The sequence below is a fragment of the Equus caballus genome, chromosome 8 (genome assembly GCF_041296265.1).
Source record: "Equus caballus isolate H_3958 breed thoroughbred chromosome 8, TB-T2T, whole genome shotgun sequence".
Classification (NCBI taxonomy): Eukaryota; Metazoa; Chordata; class Mammalia; order Perissodactyla; family Equidae; genus Equus; species Equus caballus.
In genome coordinates, this window is record NC_091691.1 from 101,319,514 (window position 1) to 101,342,913 (window position 23,400).

General features: G+C 42.0%; 1 protein-coding gene across 22 annotated transcripts in view; it reads left to right on the forward strand.

Moving 5' to 3' along the window:
• Positions 1-10,615: 10,615 nt before the first annotated feature.
• The window catches only part of ATP9B (ATPase phospholipid transporting 9B (putative)), a 287,141-nt gene continuing 274,356 nt past the window's right edge, over positions 10,616-23,400 (forward strand). For 12 of the 22 annotated variants that reach the window (XM_023648018.2, XM_070275892.1, XM_070275902.1 and 9 more), the window contains exon 1: positions 10,645-10,980. In XM_023648018.2, coding sequence (XP_023503786.1) covers positions 10,871-10,980 — 110 coding nt within the window. In that variant the 5' untranslated portion in view covers positions 10,645-10,870. Of the gene's footprint in view, positions 10,981-23,400 lie in introns of all 22 variants that reach the window. The other 10 variants (XM_023648020.2, XM_070275900.1, XM_070275903.1 and 7 more) reach the window with 6 other exon arrangements.

Genomic DNA, 23,400 nt, shown 5'->3' on the forward strand with positions numbered 1-23,400 from the left:
TTAAGCAAAAAGAAAGATTTCAAATAAATAACCTAAGTTTACACTTCAAAGAGATAGAAAAAAAGAACAAACTAAGCCCAAAGTCAGAAGAGGAAAGCAAATAATAAAGGTTAGAGCAGAAATAAATGAAATAAAGATTAGAAAGACAACAGAAAAAAATCAACAAAACTAAGAGTTAGTTTTTTGAAAAGATAAACAAAACTGACAAACCGTTAGCTAGACTAACCAAGAAAAGAAGAGAGAAGACTCAAATAAATAAAATCAGAAATGAAAGAGGAGACATTACAACAGATACCACAGAAATACAAAGAATCCTAAGAGACTATTATGAACAATTTTACACCAAAAACTGGATAACTTAGAAGAAATGGATAAATTCCTAGAAACATACAACCTCCCAAGACTGTATCATGAAGAAATAGAAAATTTGAACAGACCAATAATGACTAAGGAGATTGAATTAGGAATCAAAAACCTCCCAACAAAGAAAAGCCCAGGTCCAGATGTCATCATTGGTGAATTCTATCGAACATTTGAAAAGAGAATTAATGCCAATCTTTCTCAAACTCTTCCAAAAATTGAAGAGGAGAGAACGTTTCCAAACTCATTTTACAAGGCCAGCATTACCATCATACCAAAGCCAGATAAGGACACTACAAGAAAAGGAAATTACAGGGCAATATCCCTGATGAATATAGATGCAAAAATTCTCAACAAAATACCAGTAAACTGAATTCAACAACACGCTGAAAAGATCATACACCACGATCAAGTGGAATTTATTCACAAGGATGGTTCAACATACTCAAGTCAATAAGGGTGAGACACCACATTAACAAAATGAAGGATAAATATCATATGATCATCTCAATAGAAGCAGAAAAAGCATTTGATAAAATTCAACATCCTTTTATGATAAAAACTCTCAATAAATTAGGTATAGAAGGAATGCACCTCAACGTAATAACAGCCATATATGACAAGCCCACAGCTAACATCATACTCAGTAGTGAAAAGCTGAAAGCTTTTTCTCTAAGATCAGAAACAAGACATGAGGCCGACCCCACCACTTCTATTCAGCACGGTACTGGAAGTTCTAACTATAGCATGGAGGTGGGAAAAAGAAAGAAAAGGCATCCAAAGTGGGACATGATCTTATATATAGAAAACCCTGAAGACGCCACCAAGAAACAGTTAGAGCTAATAAATGAATTCATTACAGTTGCAGGGTGTAAAATCAACATACGAAAATCAGTTGCATTTCTATACAGTAACAATGAACTATCTGAAAAGAAATTTAAAAATCAACTCCATTTAAAATAGCTTCAGAAACAATAAAATACTTTGGGATAAATTTAACCAAGGCGGTGAAAGATCTGTACACTGAAAACCATAAGACATTGATGAAAGAAATTAAAGAAAAAGCAAATAAATGGGAAGATATCCCACGTTCATGGATTGGAAGAATTAATATTGTTAAAATGTCTATTCCACCCAAAGCCATCTCTAGATTCAATGCAATCCCTATAAAAATTCCAATAGCATTTTTCAGAGAAATAGAAAAAACAATCCTAAAATTCATATGGAGACACAAAAGACACCAAATAGCCAAAATAATCTTGAAAAAGAAGAACAACGCTGGAGACATCACACTTCCTGACTTCAAACTATACTACAAAGTTATAGCAATCAAAACAGTATGATATTGGCATAAAAACAGACACATAGATCAACGGAATAGAATAGACAGTCCAGAAATAAACCCATGCATAACTAATCTTTGACAAGGGTATCAAGAATATACAATAGAGAAGGGGCAGTCTCTTCAATAAATGGTGATGGGAAATCTGGATATCAACATGCAAAAGAATGAACCATACACAGAAATCTTACATCATACACAAAAATCAACCCAAAATGAATCAAAGGCTTTAATGCAAGACCTGAAACCATAAAACTCAGAAGAAAATGTTGAGAAAAAGCTCCTTGTCATCAGTCTTGGCAATGATTTTTTGGATATGACACAAAAAGCACAGGCAACAAAAGCAAAAACATACAAGTGAAACTGTGAAGCTTCTTTCCAGCAAAGGGAACACTCAGCAAAATGTAAAGACAACCTACAGAATGGGAGAAAATATGTGCAAACCATAGATCTGATAAGGGGTTAACATTCAAAATATGTAAGGAACTCATACAACTCAATAGCAGAAAAACAAATAACCTGATTTAAAAATGGGCAAAGGACTTGAATAGACATTTTTCCAAAGAAGAGATACAAATGGCCATCAGGTATATGAAAAGATGCTTATCACTATTCATAAGGGAAACGCAAATCAAAACCAGAATGAGATATCACCTCACACCTCTTAGAATAGCTATTATCAAAAAGACGAGATAATAAGTGTTGGTGAGGAGGTGGAGCAAAGGGAACCCTTGTGCATTGTTGGTGGGAATGTAAATTGGTGCAGCCACTATGAAAAACAGTATGGAGATTCTTTGAAAATTAACAATAGAGCTATCATATGATCCAGCAATCCCATTACTGAGTATATATCTAAAGGACATGAAATCCTGCCATTTGCAACAACATGGAGTGACTTTGAGGGCATTTTGCTAAGTGCAATACATCAGACAGAGAAAGACAAATACTGTATGGTCTCACATGCACCACCACATGTGGACACTTGCCTCTGTGAATATCTCCAGTTGTCCTTAAATCTAGACAGCTGAGCCAAGGTTAAATGCCCTGGCAGTCACAGATAGGTAGATGTTTGGTCTCTTTTACTTCAGTGGTGAGAGGCAGGTGATCTTTCTCCAAATCTCACACAAATGGAAAGACCCAGCTGTATCTACTGCAGCCCTCTGCTCACAGGTGGAGCTACAAAGTCTGCTCTCAGCCTTTTTTTCTTGGGTTAGTCTAAGAAAACTCTGAGAGGTACATATGCTTTAGTCTCTCTCTCCATAGAGATGTGTGTGTGTATTTATAAATACATAGTAAAATCTCATTTTCTGTGATACTCTTAATGGAAATGCTATTTTTACAAAACGAGCAGACTGATTTCCATTTCTCCAAAACAAAATATTTTATACACACAATATACGTATTATTCTGTGTATAAAATATTTTATGTACAGAAATTTCTGTACAGATTTTTTCTGAACATAAAATTTTAATATGGTGGTACTTGGTATTATATCCTCTGCTTAGAATTTTCAAGAGATTTTTTGCATCACTATTGAAAATATCCTATATAATATCTTGTGGGCTTCCACAGTTTGTGATAAATATACTCAACAGAACAACTTCATTTTAAGAATTTTGAAGTGATAGCTTCACCTGCTTGAAGTGCAAGAGACAAAAATGAAGCTTCAACCAAAGAATGCACTTCTTGTAGAGCTGTATTAAGAGACTTTCCGTTTCTGTCATTACTGAGACTACGGTATTGTGCCTAGAAAGAGATTCTCACGGCTAAAACCGAAGGTGGAAAGGCCTTGTCAACCTCATAGCTGTTGATACAGAACAGTCTTATTGACGCCAAACCCCAACCAACCCCAATGAGACTCCAAAGGGGACAGTTTGATTCCAGTTTATGTATTCTTTATCCAACCCTTTGAACCTCTCCATGAGAAGCTGTTAATTACATTTTTCCTGTCTTGGTAGAATAGTTGAAATATCTATGGTTCGTTACAAAGCAGTAATTGAATGAATGGTTTACAGAAAACTATGAATCCTCTAAATACATTGATTTTAATGCCCTTCAGCCTGATCCTAAACAACAGACAGTTCTTTTTCAAGTTCTTTGGCTTTCTAAGGTATGACTGAAGTTGCACGTGCCATGTAAATGCCATGTGTACACATACCCGCTCACACACATGCATGCGCACATGCTCACACACACGCACATTTTTCTGGCTGACTTAAATTCTTCTTTCAGAAAATGAGGAGCTAGAATAAGTTACTGCACAAAAATGTTTTGGTTTTTAATTATAGACTTGCTATAATTAATGTGAGAGCATTGTGTGGTAAATTGAATAAAAAACCTTATTTTACCACAGTTAAATTTTTCTCCTTTATAACTAATCAAGGCACCATAAATCTTGAGGGTACTTAATCTTTCCCCTTTTAAATACATTTCTATTCAAGGAGTGAAATATAACGTTGGAAATCTTGTGTTTTGGTCCATGTTGGGATGTGCTGAATTCAGATATATGTTAGAGAGGAGGAGTAAAGAAAGACAATCTTTGTTGAACATCTTCACGTCTTCCGTCCTCCATCTGCTGTGAGAAAGAAGGCACTTCTCTCAAGGCAGAGTTCCAGGAGAGCAAAGCAAAGAAAGCGTAAGAAATGATGAATGCTAAAACCGGCTTTTAAAAAATGCGTTTAAAGATAGTTTTACAATATTCATCTCTTATGGTAGTTTTTTTTTTTTCTTTAAACTGTGCATTACAATAACAGTCTTCAAACGTTTTTTTCGTTGATCCCCTAAAAGAATTTTGGAAAAGTATGTATCTTTTCACACATTTTGTATTGACAGCTAAAAGTTTTCATTATAAATGTAAATAGTTACAAATGATGCATTCTGGGCATGTTGTAAGTATTTACATTTAAAGATGGAACTGTGACATCAGTCTTTCAGACGGATCAAAGACATTAAATTCCATAAAGGCTTGATACCCACTGTCATCCATTTTTAAAAACACATAAAGAAGCTCTTCCTTAACATTTGAAAATTTGTCTTTCTTTTTGCCAAAGTATAATTTTCAAAAAGGTAAAATAACTCTCATACAGATGCCAAAAATTTTATTCACATTAGTAAGAGGGAAGATATAATGAGCAAGATACTAAGTCTAGTTCAAAGAGTATTTCAGGGCCTAGATATTTAGAGGCAATTTAATAAAGGAATGTTAGGGTAAGATTTGGCTTACGTACGAAACAGCTGAATAGCCTAAAGGACAATAAACTATATCCTTTGGGGTTATATTTTCTTACTGGACAGAAATTATCTGTATCATTACTGGCAAAAATCGTCAAGTTAACATGTAATTTTGCCAAGTTGGGGACTTTTAATAAATAGTAAATGGTGAGCTCAACAGAGTACATTCTCCTGGTCTTTCGTTGAGCCTGTGCCCTACATGATGTGAAATGACATGCAACCTCCTTTTGCCTTATTACCAAGTTCTGGCTATCAAAATTCTCTTCCTTAAAGTCAGCCGGAAACTTTGGGCTAGAGGTTAAGAAGGCGGACTTTGGAAACTGGGTTGGAAGTCTGGCTGTGCTGGTAGAGCACTGTGACCTCGGGCAGATTACCCACCCTCTCTGCCTCAGCCTCCTCATCTGGGGAAAGGTGGAGGACACTGACAGGACTTGCCTCCTGGGGATGTGACCATAACCAGTGATTGCATGGCATATATTTTGTATCCTTTACTTTCAACTCTTTTGTGACTTTACATTTAATGCGAGGCCTCTTAGACCTCAGGCGTATAGTTGGATTTGGTTTTTAATCCAATCTGACAATCTGCCGTTTGACTGGGGTATTTAGTCTGCTTACATTTAATATATATATAACTGACATTCAGGTGTAACTCTACCATCTTATTACTTGTTTTCTGTTTCTTCCATTTGTTCCTTTAATTCCTTTCATGCTTTTCTTTGGATTAGTAATTTTTTTTTTTAAGGTTGGCTCCTGAGCTAACATCCGTTGCCAATCTTTTTTTTTTCCTTCTTTTCCCCAAAGCCCCCAGTACATAGTTGTATGTCCTTCTAGGTCTGCTATGTGGGATGCCGCCTCAGCATGGCTTGATGAGCAATGCTAGGTCCACACCCAGGATCCAAACCAGTGAAACCCTGGGCCACTGAAGTGGAGTGTGTGAATTTAATGGCTCGGCCACGGGACCGGCCTCTAATAAAGTAATTTTTATCATTCCACTTCCCCCTCCATAAACCTGCTAGTGGAACATTCTTTCCTTATTTGTCTAGTGATTGCTCTAGGGAAGTGCTATTCAATAGGACTTTGGTTCTGTAATTGTGCTGTCAGGGCAAACCCGCCACCCCCGCCCGAGGCATTAGTGAGGCTGTGGTCCTCTGCATCGGGTGTTGGCAAAATCTCTGTAAAGGCCAGATAGTAAATAGGCTTTGCAGTCACATGACCTTTGTAGCACCTACTCAGTGCTGCCACCATAGCTGGAAAGCAGCTGTAGATAATATGTCAACAAATTAGTGTGACATGCTCCACAAAAACTTTCCTTACCAAACAGGTGACAGGTTGATTTCACCTGTGAGCCAGTGTGCTGACCCCTGCTTGGTAGCCCTGGCCATTTCAGGTGGGCTGGTGTCCAGGGCTCCTCCTAGGATGGTTCCAGTGGCGCTATTGCCTACTGCCAGCCTCTTTGAGCCTGGGGGCAATAACGGTTTCCACTCTCACTTGTCCCAGGTAGTCCATCAAACCTCTTTGGTTTTCTGATTCCACCTACAACAGTCCCTTTCTTTTTTTTCCTGAGGAAAATTCACCCTGAACTAACATCTGTGCCAATCTTCCTCTATTTTGTATGTGAGCTGCCACCACAGCATGGCCACTGACCATGCTGATGAGTGGTGTAGGTCCATGCCCAGAAACTTAACCCGGGCCACCAAAGCAGAGTGGGCCAAACTTAACCACTAGGCCACCGGGGCTGACCCTAACAATCCCTTTCTTAAACTTTTCAGCTGAATGCCTTGCGTGTACCATCTTGTTCCTGCTATGATCCGAACTGACAGAACTTTATACTTATGTCATGGCAAGAATTTCTTTCTGTCCTAAGTTACCATCAGCAGTTTGCAGATGTGTCTCCCTACCCAGGTAAGACCTCCCACGGAGCAGACACTAAGTCTTAGTTATATTCGTATCCCCACAATACTTGTCTCTCACTTTGGCACAAAACTGGAATGAAGAATCTTTGCTAAACCGAATTAACAATGCAGAAATGGAGCCAGGAGAGGTCAAAATTTGGAATAAAGACTTGAGGGTTTTTTTACTTAAAGTGAGTAGGCTGTGAAAGAGAAATATTGAAGAGAGGCGTAGTTCGTAAAGGAGTAGAGCCTCATGATTTGTCTCGAAGTTATCACAGAAGGGAAAAATTCAAGGACCTGATGTTACAACGTCAGCTGTTGAGTGAAATGAGGAGCTAATGTTACAATGTCAGTTGCTGAGTGACTTTGAGGAGTTGTGTTACAGTATCAGTTGTTGAATGTGGTTATCTAGCTGGTGGTAACAATGTCGGTTGTTGGATGTGGTTATCTAGCTGGTGGTAACAATGTCAGTTGTTGAGTGTGGTTATCTAGCTGGTGGTAACAATATCGCTTGTTGGATGTGGTTATCTAGCTGGTGGTAACAATGTCAGTTGTTGAATGTGGTTATCTAGCTGGTGGTGACAATGTCAGCTGTTGAGTGTGGTTATCTAGCTGGTGGTAACAATGTCGGTTGTTGAATGTGGTTATCTAGCTGGTGGTGACAATGTCAGTTGTTGAGGGTGGTTATCTAGCCGGCAGTAACAGTGTTAGCTGTCGAGTGTGGTTGAGCACCTCCTGTAACAATGTCAGTTACTGCAGTGAGCCTGAGTAAGGGAAAGGATGAGTGAAGTTCATTTAGCAATTAGGTCACTGTATCCTTTGAGGGCAGTGTCCTCAAAGGAGTGGACTGTATTTAAACCACATAAAAACCAGCTAAGTAGCAAACTGGCAACCAGAAAGTGGGAGCAACTACTTAAGAATATTAATTTTTGGGGGGATGGCCCCGTGGCCGAGCGGTTAAGTTCACATGCTCCACTTTGGCAGCCCAGGGTTTCGTCGGTTTGGATCCTGGGCACAGACATGGCACTGCTCATCAGGCCTTGTTGAGGTGGCATCCCACATGCCACAGCTAGAAGGATCCACAACTGAAATATCCAACTATGTATTGAGGGGATTTGGGGAGAAAAAGGAAAAAAAAAAAAAAAAGCTTGGCAACAGTTGTTAGCTCAGGTGCCAATCTTTAAAAAAAAAAGTATTAATTTTTTAACAAATAATTTTTTAAACTGAAAAAGTAATATATGAAGATACTTAGTTGAGTCTAGAATCTACAAGTTCATGTTGAACCCATTGCTTCAAACACATAGCCATAATGAATATATAAATTATGAGAACAGAAAATGAAAAAGACATAGCAGGGCTCAAAAACAGCAAAGTTATTGGACCAAAACAGAGAGGTGAGCATGGCTCGTCTGCTGGCTTCTGGGTCTGGAAGCAGGTGATGCGAGTGGGAGACAGGCTCACTCCAGGAGCTTGGGTGAGGCTGTCCTACTTGGGGTAGGAAGCTAAATGAACCAACCAAACCAATCAACAACCTACCAACTAACCAACCACCCACAAAACCCTGTTGCTGACAGCTGCCTCGGGCTTTTTAGCAGGCTAGGGGCCTAGAGGGAGGAAGAGGTAGACCCAAACTGAAGAGCAAGAATGAATCCAGCTGCCTGCAGACTCTAGACCTGGCAGGCCACCCTGTTACTGAGCGCCTTGAGATGCCACGGTGGGACTGGGTTCTGGAGGAGGGTGGAAACAGCGACTTTGCTAAATAGCAAGAGGCGAGGACAGAAAGAGGGGGAGGTGGAAAGGGAGAAAGGGAGGTAAAGCAAATATCTCTTTCCCACTTCAAATGTTCCTGTAAACCTAAATTTCAAGACATTTGAAGAAATCTAATGCTAAGAAAGACAGTTAACAAATCAGCAATCAGAACATTTTTCATGCCAGGGAATCCAAAGTATGAAACAAAACTGGCAGAAATGAAATAAGAATGGATGGATAAGAAAAAAAAAGATGAGAAATCTTCAAAGTAAAAAATATAATCATTGAAATAAATGAGTCAGACTGTCAAAAGAAAAAACTAAATCCGAGACAAAATTAACAAAGGCTTGTTTATTCATAAACTTGCAGTGAGGGTACCACCTGCTGCCACTTTTCTTTCAGCAGTCCAAGGGCCTTCCTTAGAAAGGAACTAAGTTTTGCAGAGTAAAAAGAGGAAACCCTGAGCGTCTCTGACTGGCAAGCATTCTATTAAGGTGAGACTTTTGGAGGCGGAGAAGACATTCCAATTGGTCTTCAGGTACTTCTGACACTGCTTGGTTGGCTGAGGGGGCACATGAGCAGTTTAGGGACATTCCAAGAGGACGGATTATTCGGTGTTAGGGGTGGCAGGTGTTCTGTGGCAGGCTGCTCCCTGGAACGAATGGGGGGCGCTGGGGGTCTTTTAGAGTGAGTGTCCTCATGAGAAGTGACTGCATGGCAAGTCGTGTTCCCAAACAGACTGCACCTCTTCCCAAGCTCCCATGGAACATGGATCAAAGTGACTGCCTCCTGGGGGCGGGGTAGAAGGAGGACTTCAGAAGTATCACCGGACCTTTAGCATTTTGGATCTTGGAATATAAAACCTATTCACTTAAATCTGACCACATATTTGGCCAGGAAGAAAACCTCAAGTTTAAAATATGGAAAGAGTTCAGACCAAATTCCTAACCTATAAATTAACAACATTTAAATATAAACTAACAACCTAATAGCAAAATTGAGAACTCTCTGAAGACTTCACTATTAGACCACTCTCTGGAGGCAATTTATGGGAATAATGAAATCCAGGGAATTTTTTAAGTATAGGAAAAACCTGAACGTATTTGCATGTAGAATAGACTGAGACGGAAGGAGGAATTAAAGATACCAGAAACTCAAAGTACGGGCGGAGCAAGGAGTCCATGGAATTAGCCCTGGACACTGTTTCACCCTCTGAGGTCGGGAAAAGAGCGGGATACGCGGGACAGGACAGACCGCCGAGGGGACGGCAGGACGGGTCTCCGGGACGTGAGGAAGGTCCGAGGCCGGGAGCGGGAGAGCCTCGGGTCCAGCCGTGGATGGTGCTGCACGCGGAGCAGCTTGGGGGACTGCGCAGGTTACACAGCGCACATTCGGGGGCGCGGCTCCTCCACGGCTCCCAGCAGAGGGAGAAGCGGGGAGGCCCTTCGGCCACCCGGAGAGGGGTCCGAGTCCCGGCACGCCCTGCAGGCGGCTGTGAGCCCCAAGCACGACTCACCCGCCGCGGAGCGCCGGGAGCGCGTGCCCTCGGCTTCTCCGCGCGCCCGGGCGCGATCGCGGCGTCCCCAGCCCGAGGGCAGCGCGCGGCCTCCACCGGGTGGCTGTGAGGGCGCGCGCCGCGGGGCCCCTTGTGGCTAGAGCGCTGGCAGGCGGGCGGCCGGGGTCCGGGGTGCAGGGCCCCCTGCGGCTGAGAGCGCGGGCAGGCGCGCGGCCGGGGTCCGGGGTGCAGGGCCCCCTGCGGCTGAGAGCGCGGGCAGGCGCGCGGCCGGGGTCCGGGGTGCAGGGCCCCCTGCGGCTGAGAGCGCGGGCAGGCGCGCGGCCGGGGTCCCGCGGTGCAGGGCCGCGTCGCGCGGGGTCCCCGACGGCCTCCGCGCGCGGAGACGCGCCCGCCCCTGCGCAGGGGCCCGGCAGGTGCCCAGCCGGGCTTTCACTGCGGCCCTCGGGGCAGGCGCGCGCCGGCCGAGAGGAGTCGGCCTGCTCCAGACACGAGGGACGGCTCCCACGGCCCACGCGCTCCGGGAAGACGGCCCGCGGCGCAGGCGCACGCGCACACGGCCCAGCGCCCGGGCGGGGCCTCGGGGCGTCACCTCCTCCTGCTGGCGCCCGCGCCGCGCGGGGACGTCATCGGGCTCCGACACACAGTGACGCCGTCAGGCTCCGACAATCAAGGAAGGGCAGAGCGGGCCGGCGCCTCAGCCGGGCTGGAGTTGACGGAAGAGGGCGGGGAAAGGCGGCGGATCGACGGGCGCGGGGAGGAGCGGGCCGGTGCGGCCGAACATGGCGGACCAGATCCCCCTGTACCCGGTGCGAGGCGCAGCGGCCGTGGCCAGCCGCAAGCGCGCGGCCTACTACAGCGCGGCGGGGCCCGGGGCCGAGCGGCCCGGCAGGTAACGACGGGCCGCGCCGCCTCCCCGCGCCCCCCGTCCGTCCCGGGTCCGTCCCGGTTCCGTCCCGAGCCCCGGCCGGCGGCCTGCGCCCACCCCGTCCCGGGCGGAGATCAGTCGCAGCGTGGGTTCGGGGGCTGCTCCCGGGGCAGCCAAGCCCCGAGCGCGCGTCCCGCAGCGACCGCGGGGCCCGGCGCCTCCCGTGCGGCGTAGACCGTGAGGACGGCAGGTGCCGCTCCTAGTCGGCGTCACGGGCGCGGGGCGCTTCTCGCTGAGCCCGGAGCTTCCGCGGCGCCCGCGGCCGACGCGCTGTGCCCTTTTAGGGCCGGGGCGGAGGTCGGAAAGGCTGCGTCGTGTAATGGGCTACGGTGGGTTTAGGGGGAGGTCAAAATGCTCGGCCCTTTGCTTTAGAGTGGAAGTCTCCTATCTGGTTGGTTTCAGCTCAGTTCAACTTATTTCTCACGCGGAGAATACTACGTTTTATGTAATGAGAAAAAGAAACATCAAAAGGGGAGATATTGCCCTTTATGATTACTAAAGTTTTATTCCTGAGGATTTGCAGAAGCAGTTAACCTTTAAAACTTGGGAAAAAAATACACATTTCAATATACGAAATCTAGTTTTCAGAATTTTAGAATTCGAGTTTTTAGAATAATTTTTGGTTTGGGCTATTTGAGAGGGTCTAACGTGTTCAAAGGAGTCCGTAGGACAGCGCTGTAGAGCTGAATTGCATGTCGGTTCATTTGCTTACTAGTCGTTTGATCTTAAGTAACTTATTTAAACTGTGCTCCCTAATTTCCTCAGCTGTAAAATAGGGGACAATATTTTTTTTTAATGGGATTACTGAGCGTTACAGGGGAACTTAGGTGCCTTTTAAAAAAAATTTTATTTTTATCTTTCTGGTGAGGAAGGTTGTCCCTGAGCTAACGCCTGTTGCCAGCCTTCCTCTTTCTGTGTCAGGGGGATTGTCCCTGAGCTAACACCTATGGCAGTCTTCCTCCTTTTTTTTTGGTATATGGGACGCCACCCCAGCGTCTCTTGATGGGCGGTGTGTGGGTCCGCTCTCCGACCTGTGACCCCCAGGCCGGGGAAGGGAGAGCACAAACTTAACCACTCGCCACCAGGCCGGCCCCAGTAGGTGCCCGTTTTTAGTGTTTGGTGGGAAGTGGGTTCTTCAGAAGTGCCACTTCTTTCCTCCCGGTGTTCCCTATGAGAGTAATTGCGTTAGTAATTCTCTGAGCGATTGATTTTAGGAGATCGTTATTTGGAAATACGCCATCTATTTCTCAGTAGGTTTCCGTTAAAATTTGCAGATCAGTTCCTCCTGGATGTTGAGGCTCTGTCATTGTACGTGTGTGTTTAGGATGCCTTGTCTTCAGGGTGGGTCGTCTCTGTTCTTGTCCTGGGTAGTTTTCCTGCTCCGAAGTCTACTTCAGTGGACACTCATGTGGCCACTCCTGCTTTTTGTGGGTTAGTGTTTGCATAGTGTTAGGTTTCAATCTGTGTTGAATTTGTAGTGTTTCTTGTTGGATTGTGTTTTCCCCTCACACACTCTGTCAGTCTCTGTCATTTGATTGGTGTGTTTAGACCATTTATGTTTAAGGCAACTATTGATATGTTAGCACTTAAGTGTGCCATTTTATCATCTGTTTTCTGTTTCTTCTGATTCTCATTCCTCTTTTTCTCTTCTTACTTTCTTTTGGGTTACTTGAATACTTTTTTGATCTCTACAGTTTTGTTTTGTTTTGTTATTTGGCTGAGGAAGATTGGTCCTGAACTAACATCTGTGCCAGTCCTCTTTTTTTGTACATGGGGCATTTCTACAGCGTGGCTGGTGAGTGGAGTAGGTCCTTGCCTGGGATCCGAACCTGTGGACCTAGGCTGCTGAAGTGGAGAGCATGGAACTTTAACCACTTGGCCACAGGGCGGGCCCTCTACAGTGTTTATTTTTTTTTGAGGAAGATTAGCCCTGAGCTAACATCTGCTGTCCATCCTCCTCTTTTTGTTGAGGAAGACTGGCCCTGAGCTAACATCCATGCCCCTCTTGCTCTACTTTATACGTGGGACGCCTACCACAGCATGGCTTGTCAAGTGGTGCCGTGTCCGCACCCAGGATCCGAACTGGCAAACCCTGGGCCCCAAAGCGGAACGTGCCCACTTAACCACTATGCCACCTGGCTGGCCCCATCCTCACCGTCTTTAAATGTGGTGTCCTGAGTATCAGATGGTGTTATACTTTGATGTGTGCAGATCATGGTCAGGACAGTTTATTGTACGTGCCCGTATTCTTGCTCTTTCTGTTCTTCCTTCCTTCCTTCCTGATGGTACAAGAGTCTTTCTTTTTGAAGAACTTCCTTTAGCCAACCTTGAGATTTCTTTCATCTTAAAAAGTCTTTATTTCTCCTTCATTCCTGAAGGACAGTTTTATTGAATGTAGGATTCCCGGCTGGTGCTTCTTAGCACTTGGAGACTGTTGTTCCACTTCCTTCCGGCCCGCATGGGTTCTGATTAGAAGTCACTGTCATTTGAATCAGTGTTCCCTGATAGGCGATGGGTCTTTCCTCTCTGGCTGCTTTCGAGTTTTTTTGTTGTCTTTAGTTTTTAGAAGTTTAATTATGATGTATCTTGGTGTACATTTCTTTGGGTTTATCTTTTTTGTCATTCACTAAGCTTTTTGTTGAATCTGTTCGTTTTTGTTTCACTAAATTTAGGGAGTTTTTAGCCATTGTTTCTTCAAGTACCCTTGTTTCCACTCTCTTTCTCCTTACGTTGGGGACTCCAGTAATACAAATGTTGGATGTTTTGTTAGTGTTACATAATTCTTTTAGGTTCTTTTTTTTTTCTTTCAGTTTCTTTTCTCTGTTTTGTTCAGATTGTGTAAATTCTTTTGATTTGTTCTCAAGTTCCCTGATTCTGTCCTCTGTGATCTTCACTCTACCATTGATCTCATTGAGTGAGATTTTATTTCTCTTGCTGTATTTTTTAGTTTTATAATCTCTCTTTGTTTCAAGAGACTTTGTAATTGATAGTTGAAGCATTTTTATGTTTGTTGCTTGAAATGCTTGCTATAATTCTAGTGTCTGATTTAATCTTAGTTTTGGTGTCAGTTGATTGTCTTATTCACACTGTGAATGTTCTGGTCCTTGGTATGACCAGTGGTTTTCAACTGTCTTCTGGACATTTTGTCTCTTTTATTTTTATTTTTTTTAAAGATTTTATTTTTCTTTTTTCTCCCCAAAGCCCCCCGGTACATAGTTGTATATTTTTAATTGTGGGTCCTTCTAGTTGTGACATGTGGGATGCCGCCTCAGCATGGCTCGATGAGCGGTGCCATGTCCCCACCCAGGATCTGAACTGGCGAAACCCTGGGCTGCCGAAGCAGAGTGTGCAAACTTAACCACTTGGCCACGGGGCTGGCCCTGAACATTTTGTCTCTTACGTCAGGAGCCTGTGGTTCCTATTTGGGTCTTTAGCTTTAGCAGGTAGTTGCCTGTTTAGATTTAGCACATAGATTCTGGCTTACCTTTGTAGGCTGTGGTTCCAGTGACAGTTTAATGTTCAGGGCCTTTGTGCTGTGATCTTTGTTTTCTTTGGTTTATGTGGTGCTGCTGGGGCTTTTTCTTGTCTCTGCTTGTGCAACTGAGGGGAAGAAGGGATTTTCCCAGGCTGATGTCTCTTAGTAAGAGATGAAAGTGTCATCCCATGTGGATGAGGAGGCTTCATTAGCTGGGCAGTGGTTGTGGCTGTATGACCCTCTGTATGTGCCCCCTGGCTACCCTGGTGTGTCTGGGTAGGAGAGGAATCTCAGCACCTCTGTGGCCAGATCCCTCTTGGTGTGGCCTCCTGCTGCTCTAGTGTCTTAGGACAGGGAGGGGACTTCGAGCCATGGAGAGAAACAGTTTCCTAGGCTGGCTGCTTCTCTGGTGGGGTTGCACTTGTCAGTGCTGCCTGGCTGCTCCCCTAGCGAGAGGGGAATCTCAGGCCTGTGGGGACACAGAAGGTTCTTGAGGTCTCTGACCTCTTGTTGCGGTGAGGTCCCCCTAAGTAGTGCTGCCCAGATGTCCCCGTGTCCCAGGGGAGTCTCAGGCCCTGGGGAAGGATGCTGCTTCCTGTGACCACTTGTTGATCTCTTTTGCTGGTGGTAGTAGACTGTCGTCCTATCTAGGGGAGGAATGACCTTCCTGGGCTGCCTTCTCTTGCTCGGTTGGAGGTTAGGAAACCCTGCACCTGTGTCCTTCCTTCTCTTGGGTGGGGGTATGTAAGACATCCTGCTGCTGTGTTCCTCCACTCCTGGGTTGCAAACCATCCTGACTCTCTTCCTCTCACTGCTGCTTTCTTACTGCCTTCCAGAGGTCTCTTTTGCTTGGTTCCTGCTTTATTTCCAAGGTTTATAGATGGACTGAGGTGAGAGGAGCAGGGAGAAATAGATGTTGACTGGAAGTTGTGCTTCCACATTATTCTGTGAAGTTTGGTTGTATTTTATCATGGTAACGCATATGGTTTAAAAAATTTAATAGCGGTAAAAGTTTTGCTTTAAGATACTGTGGCTCTCTTTCCCACTTATTCATTCTCCTTTACCCTAGCCTCTCATCCCAGAGGCAGTTACTCTGGGCTCTTCTAGCTATTTCTTCTGGCATTTGCACATCTTCATTTTTCAGTGGCTGTGTTCCTGACTTTGTCAACATCTAAAACTAATCCTGAAGGCTTCCTTGATCTCAACCCCAGCCAGGATAGAGTTAGATGCCCCTGCCAGGCTCCTATAGTACCCTGTTTCCCCTTGTAGCACTGACTGCACTTGACTATAAATGCTTATCTTCTCCTTAGACTTTAAATTTCATGAGTAGAGTGGCAATGGCTGTCAGATTTTACCCCTGATACCTGACCTCATGAGATGAGTTGGAAAATACTCCCTTCTCTTCTGTTTTCTGGAAGACATTGAGTAGAGTTGTTCCTCCTTTAAATGTTTGGTAGACTTTTCCAGTGAAACAATCTGGGCCTTGAGACTTCTTTTTTGGGCCTTTTAATTTACAAATTCAGTTTCTTTAACAGTTACTGGGCTATTCAAATGTTGTGTTTCATATTGGGTGAGTTGTGATAGTTTGTGCCCTTGAACAGTTGATCCATTTCAGATACGTTGCCAGATCTGTGTGTAGAGTTGTCCGTAGTCCTCCCTTATTACCCTTTTGATGGAGTTTCATTCAGGTGGTGGTTTGTGCCTTCACTTGTTTTACTGGTCAGTCTTGCTAGAGGTTTGATCTTTTCAAAGAGCCGTGTTTTATTTTACTTATTTTCTCTATAGCTTTCTGTTTTCAATTTCATTAATTTCTGCTCTTTGTTTTTCCTTACTTTTGCTTGCTTTAGGTTTGCTTTTCTCTTTTCATTCTCGTTTCTTAAGGTGGGAGCTTAGATTATTGATTGGAGACTATTTTTTTTCTTCTTCTTCTTCTCCTCCTCCCAAAGCCCACCAGTACACAGCTGTATATTCTAGTTGTGAGTGCCTCTGGTTGTGACATGTGGGACACCGCCTCAGCATGGCCTGACTAGCGGTGCCATGTCCGTGCCCGGGATCTTAACCGGTGAAACTCTGGGATGCTGAAGCAGAGCACACGAACTTAACCACTTGGCCACGGGCTGGCCCCCTGTAGGCTTCTTTTTTAATGTAAGCATTTCGTACTGTAAATTTTCCTTTTGGCACTGACTTACCTGTGACACACAAATTTTGGTATTTTGATTTCCTTTGAGATGTCTTCTCTGACCCATGGGTTATTTACAAGTATGTTTGGAAAATTTACTGTTATCTTTCTGCTACCGATTTCTAGTGTGATTCCTTAGTGGTCAAAGAACACGCTTTGTGTGATTTCACTTATTTTAAATTTGAAGTAATTTGTTTTGTAATGAAAGATTTGGTCTGTATTGATAAGAATTCCTGGGGTTCTTGAAAGTGTCTTGTGCTCTTGTTGGGTGAAGTGTTCTGAAATGTTGACTGGATCCTGTTGGTTAATGCTGTTGAATTCTTCTGTCCTTTCTGGTTTACTGTCTAGTTGTATCAGTTGTTGAGAGCGGGTTGTCAAATTCTCCAACTGTAATCATGAACTTGCCTTTTTCTCCTTTTAGTTCTATCAAGTTTTGCTTCACGTACTTTGCAGGTCTGTTGTTGGGTGCATACATGGTTGGGATTGCTTTGTGTTCTTCATGGACTGACTCATATCATTTTGTAATTTCCCTGTCTGTCTCTAGTAAATTTTTTGCTCTTTACTTTATCTGACATTAATATAGCCACTCCTGCTTACTTGCTTTCTTTTTAAAGATTGGCGCCTGAGCTAACAACTGTTGCCAATCTTCTTTTTTCCTTTTTTTTTTGCTTTTTCTCCCCAAATCCCCCCAGCACATAGTTGTATATTTTAGTTGTGGGTCCTTCTAGTTGTGGCACGTGGGACGCTGCCTCAACATGGCCTGATGAGTGGTGCCATGTCTGTGCCCAGGATCTGAACCGTCGAAACCCTGGGCCACTGAAGCAGAGTGTGTAAACTTAACCACTTGGCCGTGGGGCTGGCCCCAGCATCCTTTTAATTAATGTTTGCTTGGCGTATAATTTTCCATCCTTTTAATTTCAACCTACTTATATTTGAAGTGAGTTTCTTGTAGCTGGCTTATGGTTGGTTTATATTTTTTATCCATTTTGCCAGTCTCTGTCTTTTGATTGATATATTTAGAACAAACATTTATGGTCAGTGTAATGAATGATAAGTTAAGGCTTACGTCTGCCATTTTACTTTTGTTTTCTGTGTTTTTTCTTTCTGTTTTCTTTTTCCTGCCTTCTTGTGGGTTACTTGAGCATTTTTAAAAATTTCATTTTGATTTACCTACAGTGTTTTTCAGTGTAGCTCTTTGTATAAATATCATTTAGTGGTAGTTCTCGGTATTACATTATACATACCTAACTCATTAGAGTATACTGTTGTCAATATTTTATCAGTTTGAGTAAGGTGTAGAATCCTTACCTCTTTACATCCTTATATTCCCCCCTCTTAGTAATGGAATTATCTTCTTAAATTATATGTAGGTTTTACATATGTAAAAGTTCATAAACATTTTCTTTACATACAATTAGAACCGTACATCAAACTGTTATAGTTTTTGTTTTGTCTCTTGACTATAACTTAGAAAATTCAAGAGGAAAAGGAAAACCTGTTGTATTGACTGATACTTTTGCTATTTCTGTTGTACTCTTATTTCCTGATGTTCCAAATTTGCTTATTTTATTATTTCTGTTCTGTTCTAAGAATTCCTTTGCTATTCTTTTAGGTTAGGTCTGCTGGAAACAGACCTTCTACTAAATTCTCTTAGTTTTCTTTCATCTGAGGATGTCTTATTTCCCCTTCATTCCTGAAGGATAATTTCACCAGATGTACAGTTTGAGTTTGACAATTCTTTTCTTTCAGCACTTGAAAATATTATGTTACTTTTTTCTGGCCTCCATGATTTCTGATGAGAAATCTGATGTCATTTGAATTTTTTTTTCCCCTGTAGGTAGATGTCACTTCTCACTACTTTCAAGCTTTTTTCTTTTCATTTTGTTTTCAGTAGTTTGATTATTATGGGTCTTTGCATAGATTTTTTTTGAGTTTATACTGTTTGGGGTTCACTGTGCTTCTTGGATCTAAGTTTATGTCTTTTGTCAGATGAGAAGTTCTCAGTCATTATGGGTTTGAATACTGTTTTGTGTGAATACTCTGTCGTCTCTTCTTCTGATTCTCTAGTGACACCCTGTGAGATCTTTTCTTGTAGTTCCATACAGTCATGAATTTCTGCTCATGTGTTTTTAAGTCCATTTTCTCTTGAGATTGGGCAGTTTCTGTTGTTCTGTCTTCAAGTTCATTGATTTTTCCTCTCTCTTCTCCATTCTCATGCTGAGCCTATCTGTTAAGTTTTTTAATCTCTGTTATTCAGTTTTTTAGTTTCAAAATTTCCCTTTGATTCTTTTTCATATTAGGTATTTCTTTGCTGAGACTGTGTTTTTTTCATTTGCTTCTCGCATGTTCATAATTGCCTATTGAAACATTTTTATAATGTATGCTTTAAAATCCTTGTCGTTGCAACACCTGCATCATTTTCATGTTGGCTTCTGTTGATTTTCTTTTCTCATTCAAGTTGAGATTTTCCTGGTTTTTGGTATGACAAGTGATCTTTGATTGTGTCCTGGACACTTTGGGATTATGCTGTGGAGCTCTGGACTTGAAGTCTTCTGTTTTATAGGGCCTCCTTTTGACACCACTTTGACGGGGCGCTGGGTGACACTGCCTTGTGAGTGTCAGATGAAGTGAAAGGCCAGGTTGCCTACAGAGCCCCTTGACACCTGGGAAGGGAGGGTGCCCTGTTACCCCTGGGCAGAGGTGGGCTCTGAGGTTCTGCTGACATCACCTTGGCTGGGAAGAGCAGGAATGCTCGCCTCTCATGCAGTCTCCTCTGACAGTGGTAGGGACGGGCAGGGCTGCCTCTTAGGTTGGTTGGGGTGGAGGTCTGTGACCTGCTGGGATAAAGGTCCCACCCCTGCCCCAGTGGGTAGGGCAGTGGGAGGGTGTCTGCCTACAGCTGGGAGTGTGAGAGGCTGGGTTGCCTTCCCTCTTTGCCATCCAGTGATGGGGTAGGGGCTGTGGTTTTCTTCTGTCTTCTTTGGCTGGGGATGGGCATTGCTATCTGAAAGTTCTCTTTCTGGGTTGCTCTTTCCTGGTCTCTTCCCCCACTTTGTTTCTATAGACTTTTTATTGTGGTGAAATATATGTAACCAAACTAACCTTTTTTTTTGTTTTTTTTTTTAAAGATTGGCACCTGAGCTTACAACTGTTGTCAATCTTTTTTTCTTTTCCTGCTTTTTCTCCCCAAATCCCCCCAGTACATAGTTGTATATTTTAGTTGTGGGTCCTTCTAGTTGTGGCATGTGGGACGCTACCTCAATGTGGCGTGACGATCCATTCCATGTCTGCGCCCAGGATCTGAACCAGCAAAACCCTGGGCCACTGAAGTGGAGCGTGTGAACTTAACCACTTGGCCACAGGGCTGGCCCCAAACTAACCATTTTTAAGTGTACTTTTGACTTAATATGTAACAAATCAGTAGTTTCATACTTTAAAACTGTAAAGCGAGTAGTTTGTTTTATATCAAAGTTATGATTTTTCTAATATTTCTAATTTTGAGAAATGTGTGTTATATATTAAAATACAACTAAAAAATAAAAAATGCAAATTAGACAGTATAGTCTTATATTTACCAAAAACAAAAGTTTACATCATGCGGCCTTGTTCTCCACATTGGCAATCAAATGCTAATTGTTAAAAAAAAGCCAGCTTTGATATGAACTTTTCTTTGTGAGCTTTGAAAGCCTTTTTCCTCTACCTTATGAAAATGTCATTTTATGCTCATTATGTATGAAGAATTGTAGTAATGTATTTTAAAGGCTCCCAGGTTTTCCTTGAGGTGAAATTATTTTTATTTCATTATAATCATACCAGTTTAGGACACAATATGTTTAAAATATAATGTTGGTAAATTGTTACAATTTGTGTAAAAATTTTTATCTTTAGGTTTGTATTTTATGAAAATTTCCAGGGGAAGAATTAGATGTGATTCGAGTATGTTTTAATAAATGTTAAAAAAAAATATCATATTGTTGTCTATATTATCTAGGGTGAGGATGTTCCTGTTTTTTTAAAAATATGTTATTAGGTAAATGAAATGTTGTGTACCACACATAGTATTTAATAGTTCACCAGGAATGCAATTGCTTGTTAAAATCATTTTCTATATAGTAATGTGAGGAATCTGTTTCTCTTTTGAATTATGAGTATGTGAGTAAAAGTAAGGTATTTGTTAATTTGATATTTTTCATTTCTGTCTTTTAAATGGTAGGTACCTGTGCCATTCAAGTTATCTTCACGGTTTGAATGAAGAGTGAATGACATTGGATCTTACCTTGTTTATCCATTTCTGTTAGTACCTTCTCCTTCCTCTTCTTTGCAGTGTGGCTATTGGCCCTGCCTAGAGGCATTTGCAATATTATAATAGTTAAACTGTAGTGTTTAGAAAGAGACTCATGCTGAGAACAGATGGCTATTGTCTGATTATCTCTAAAATATTAGTGTGTTTCTTGGTAGAAGCAATACAATTTTTTTAATGTTAGTTTTCTCATTTTGAGGTCTATATACAATTATCTCTGAATCTTAAAAATTTTACTATTATGATAATATAAAAAATACTTCAGTAGCTGTAAAGATGAAACTTTTCCTTTGCCTTGATGGTTTACAATTGAAAAGCTTTTTTAACGTACAGAATTATTCTTAAGATAGCATTTATCAAAGTGCCCAGGATTCCTTGGAATCAGAGACATATTCTTAAGGTCTATAGAATTTCTTTTAAAAGGATCTGTAGTTCACTCATTTTTTTTTTTTAACTTAGGCATTGTGGGCAACCACTTTTCCTTGTTCTTCTTCTTCTTTTCTTTTTGATGAGGATGATTGGCCCAGAGCTAGCATCTGTTGCCAATCTTCCTCTTTTTGCTTGAGGAAGGTTGTCGCTGAGCTAACATCTGTGCCAGTCTTCTTCTATTTTGTATGTAGGACACCACCACAGAGTGGCTTCATGAATGGTGTGTAGGTCCATGCCTGGGATCTGAACCCCGGGCCACCAAAGCAGAATGCGTGAACTTAACCGCTACACCACTGGGCCGGCCCCTGTAGTTTGCTCAGTTTTACAAAATTCTTTACACCTACCAGAATGAAGAAGTTTCACTTTGTTTTCTGCAACTGACAGTATTAGCATGAGGGTAGAGTTGGTGATTGGGGACATCATAGTTTTAGGCAACTGGAGTATGTGTCCAGAGCTAACTGGTCTGCTTGTCTTTAAATTTCTGGATTGGTATTTACATAATACTAGGCATTGCACCATTGACTCTAATTTGGAAGTTTGTCTCAACTTATGTATAGTGTTGATGTAATTTCTTATATCAAGAAATTGGTATTCAGGTTTCTTACAGAACGTTTTAGAAGAGGAGTCAGTGACTCTGAGGTTACTGTGTACGTAGTTCACGTGGGGGTCGAATCTCAGCTTGAGGGACTAACTGACCCCTATCCTTGTTGCTTGTTTTTGCTGCTGAGGTCATGGCATGCTTTTCAGGCACTGTTCCATTAATTGTTTTTTTAAACTAGTCCACTGTTTATCTCCTCTGCTGCTGTAGAAGGGAAAGAGTTCCAATTTCTTGGTGATTTATATGGTTTTCCTCCTTTTCAATGACTCATCAGTGACATGGTTGAACTTGGAAGCTGTATTTGATGAAGGGACTATACATGTTTCTTTATTGTACTTTGTTGCTTTGTTTTTCTACTCTATTAATATGCAGGCAAAGGGGGAAATATTTATTTTTCTTAAAGAAGTTTTAAACATTAGGCGTATTTTAAATGTCTTTCTCCTTTAATATCAGTTGACTTCTCAGAAACGTTTCCTATCAAAATGGAAACAATAAGTCTGTTAGATACTTAAGGTAAAAATATGAGTTTAAGCTAGTTATCGTATTGACCTACTTTTACTTAGATCTGTGTAAATTATGCGCCTTCTAGCACTTGAGTGTTTTGTTGAAAGTTGCTAATTTTCTTTAATCCTTTGGCAGCAGTTAAAATAGCTGTCTTCATTTCCTAGCGTGGCAGTACTCTTGGGTTTAGTATCATTCGTTCTGTCGTCTTTGTTCACATTGTTTTTACTCATTTTAAAAATATGTTTCCAGAATTATACTTAATTGCTGGAAACGTTGATTTTTCTTGAGTGACAAACCAATTAAGTGTGTGTGACACCAGGCAACAAAGATACTTAAGATTCTCTGCTTATCCTGTCTCTGAAAAAAATCCATTATTCATCATCTTATTGTTTCTAAATACTGAGCTAAGATTTTCAATACAATAGGAAAATTGCTTTGGAAATGGAATAAATTGCTTGCCAGTTCAAAGGCTCCACTTCTGAAGTCGAGGTTACTAAACATGATGTTGCTTATATTCATTATCTACCAGACTCATTGTACTGCTTTTCTAGCATGAAACTTGATAAGATTGTGACTTTTGCTAAAATGCAATGCAATTACTGAAAGAACTTAATGAAAAAGACTAAAAATCTCATTTTGTATACTATATTATAATATATTTAAGTGGTGTTTTGAATTTTAATTGCATTTTATATAAATATTCATCTTCTAGTTGGCTGTTGTAAAAGAAGTGATCTTACACAGAGAAGTAAGAAAAAAGGAATTTTTAAGAGGAAAGATATTCTGCTTTAGGCCTGTTACTTGACAGATCATGTAATTTTGTGCCTAAATCATCTAAAATAACTAGTGGCTTGTCGTAGGGATGTTCTCTGATGGCATCAACAGTAATTGGAGTTGTC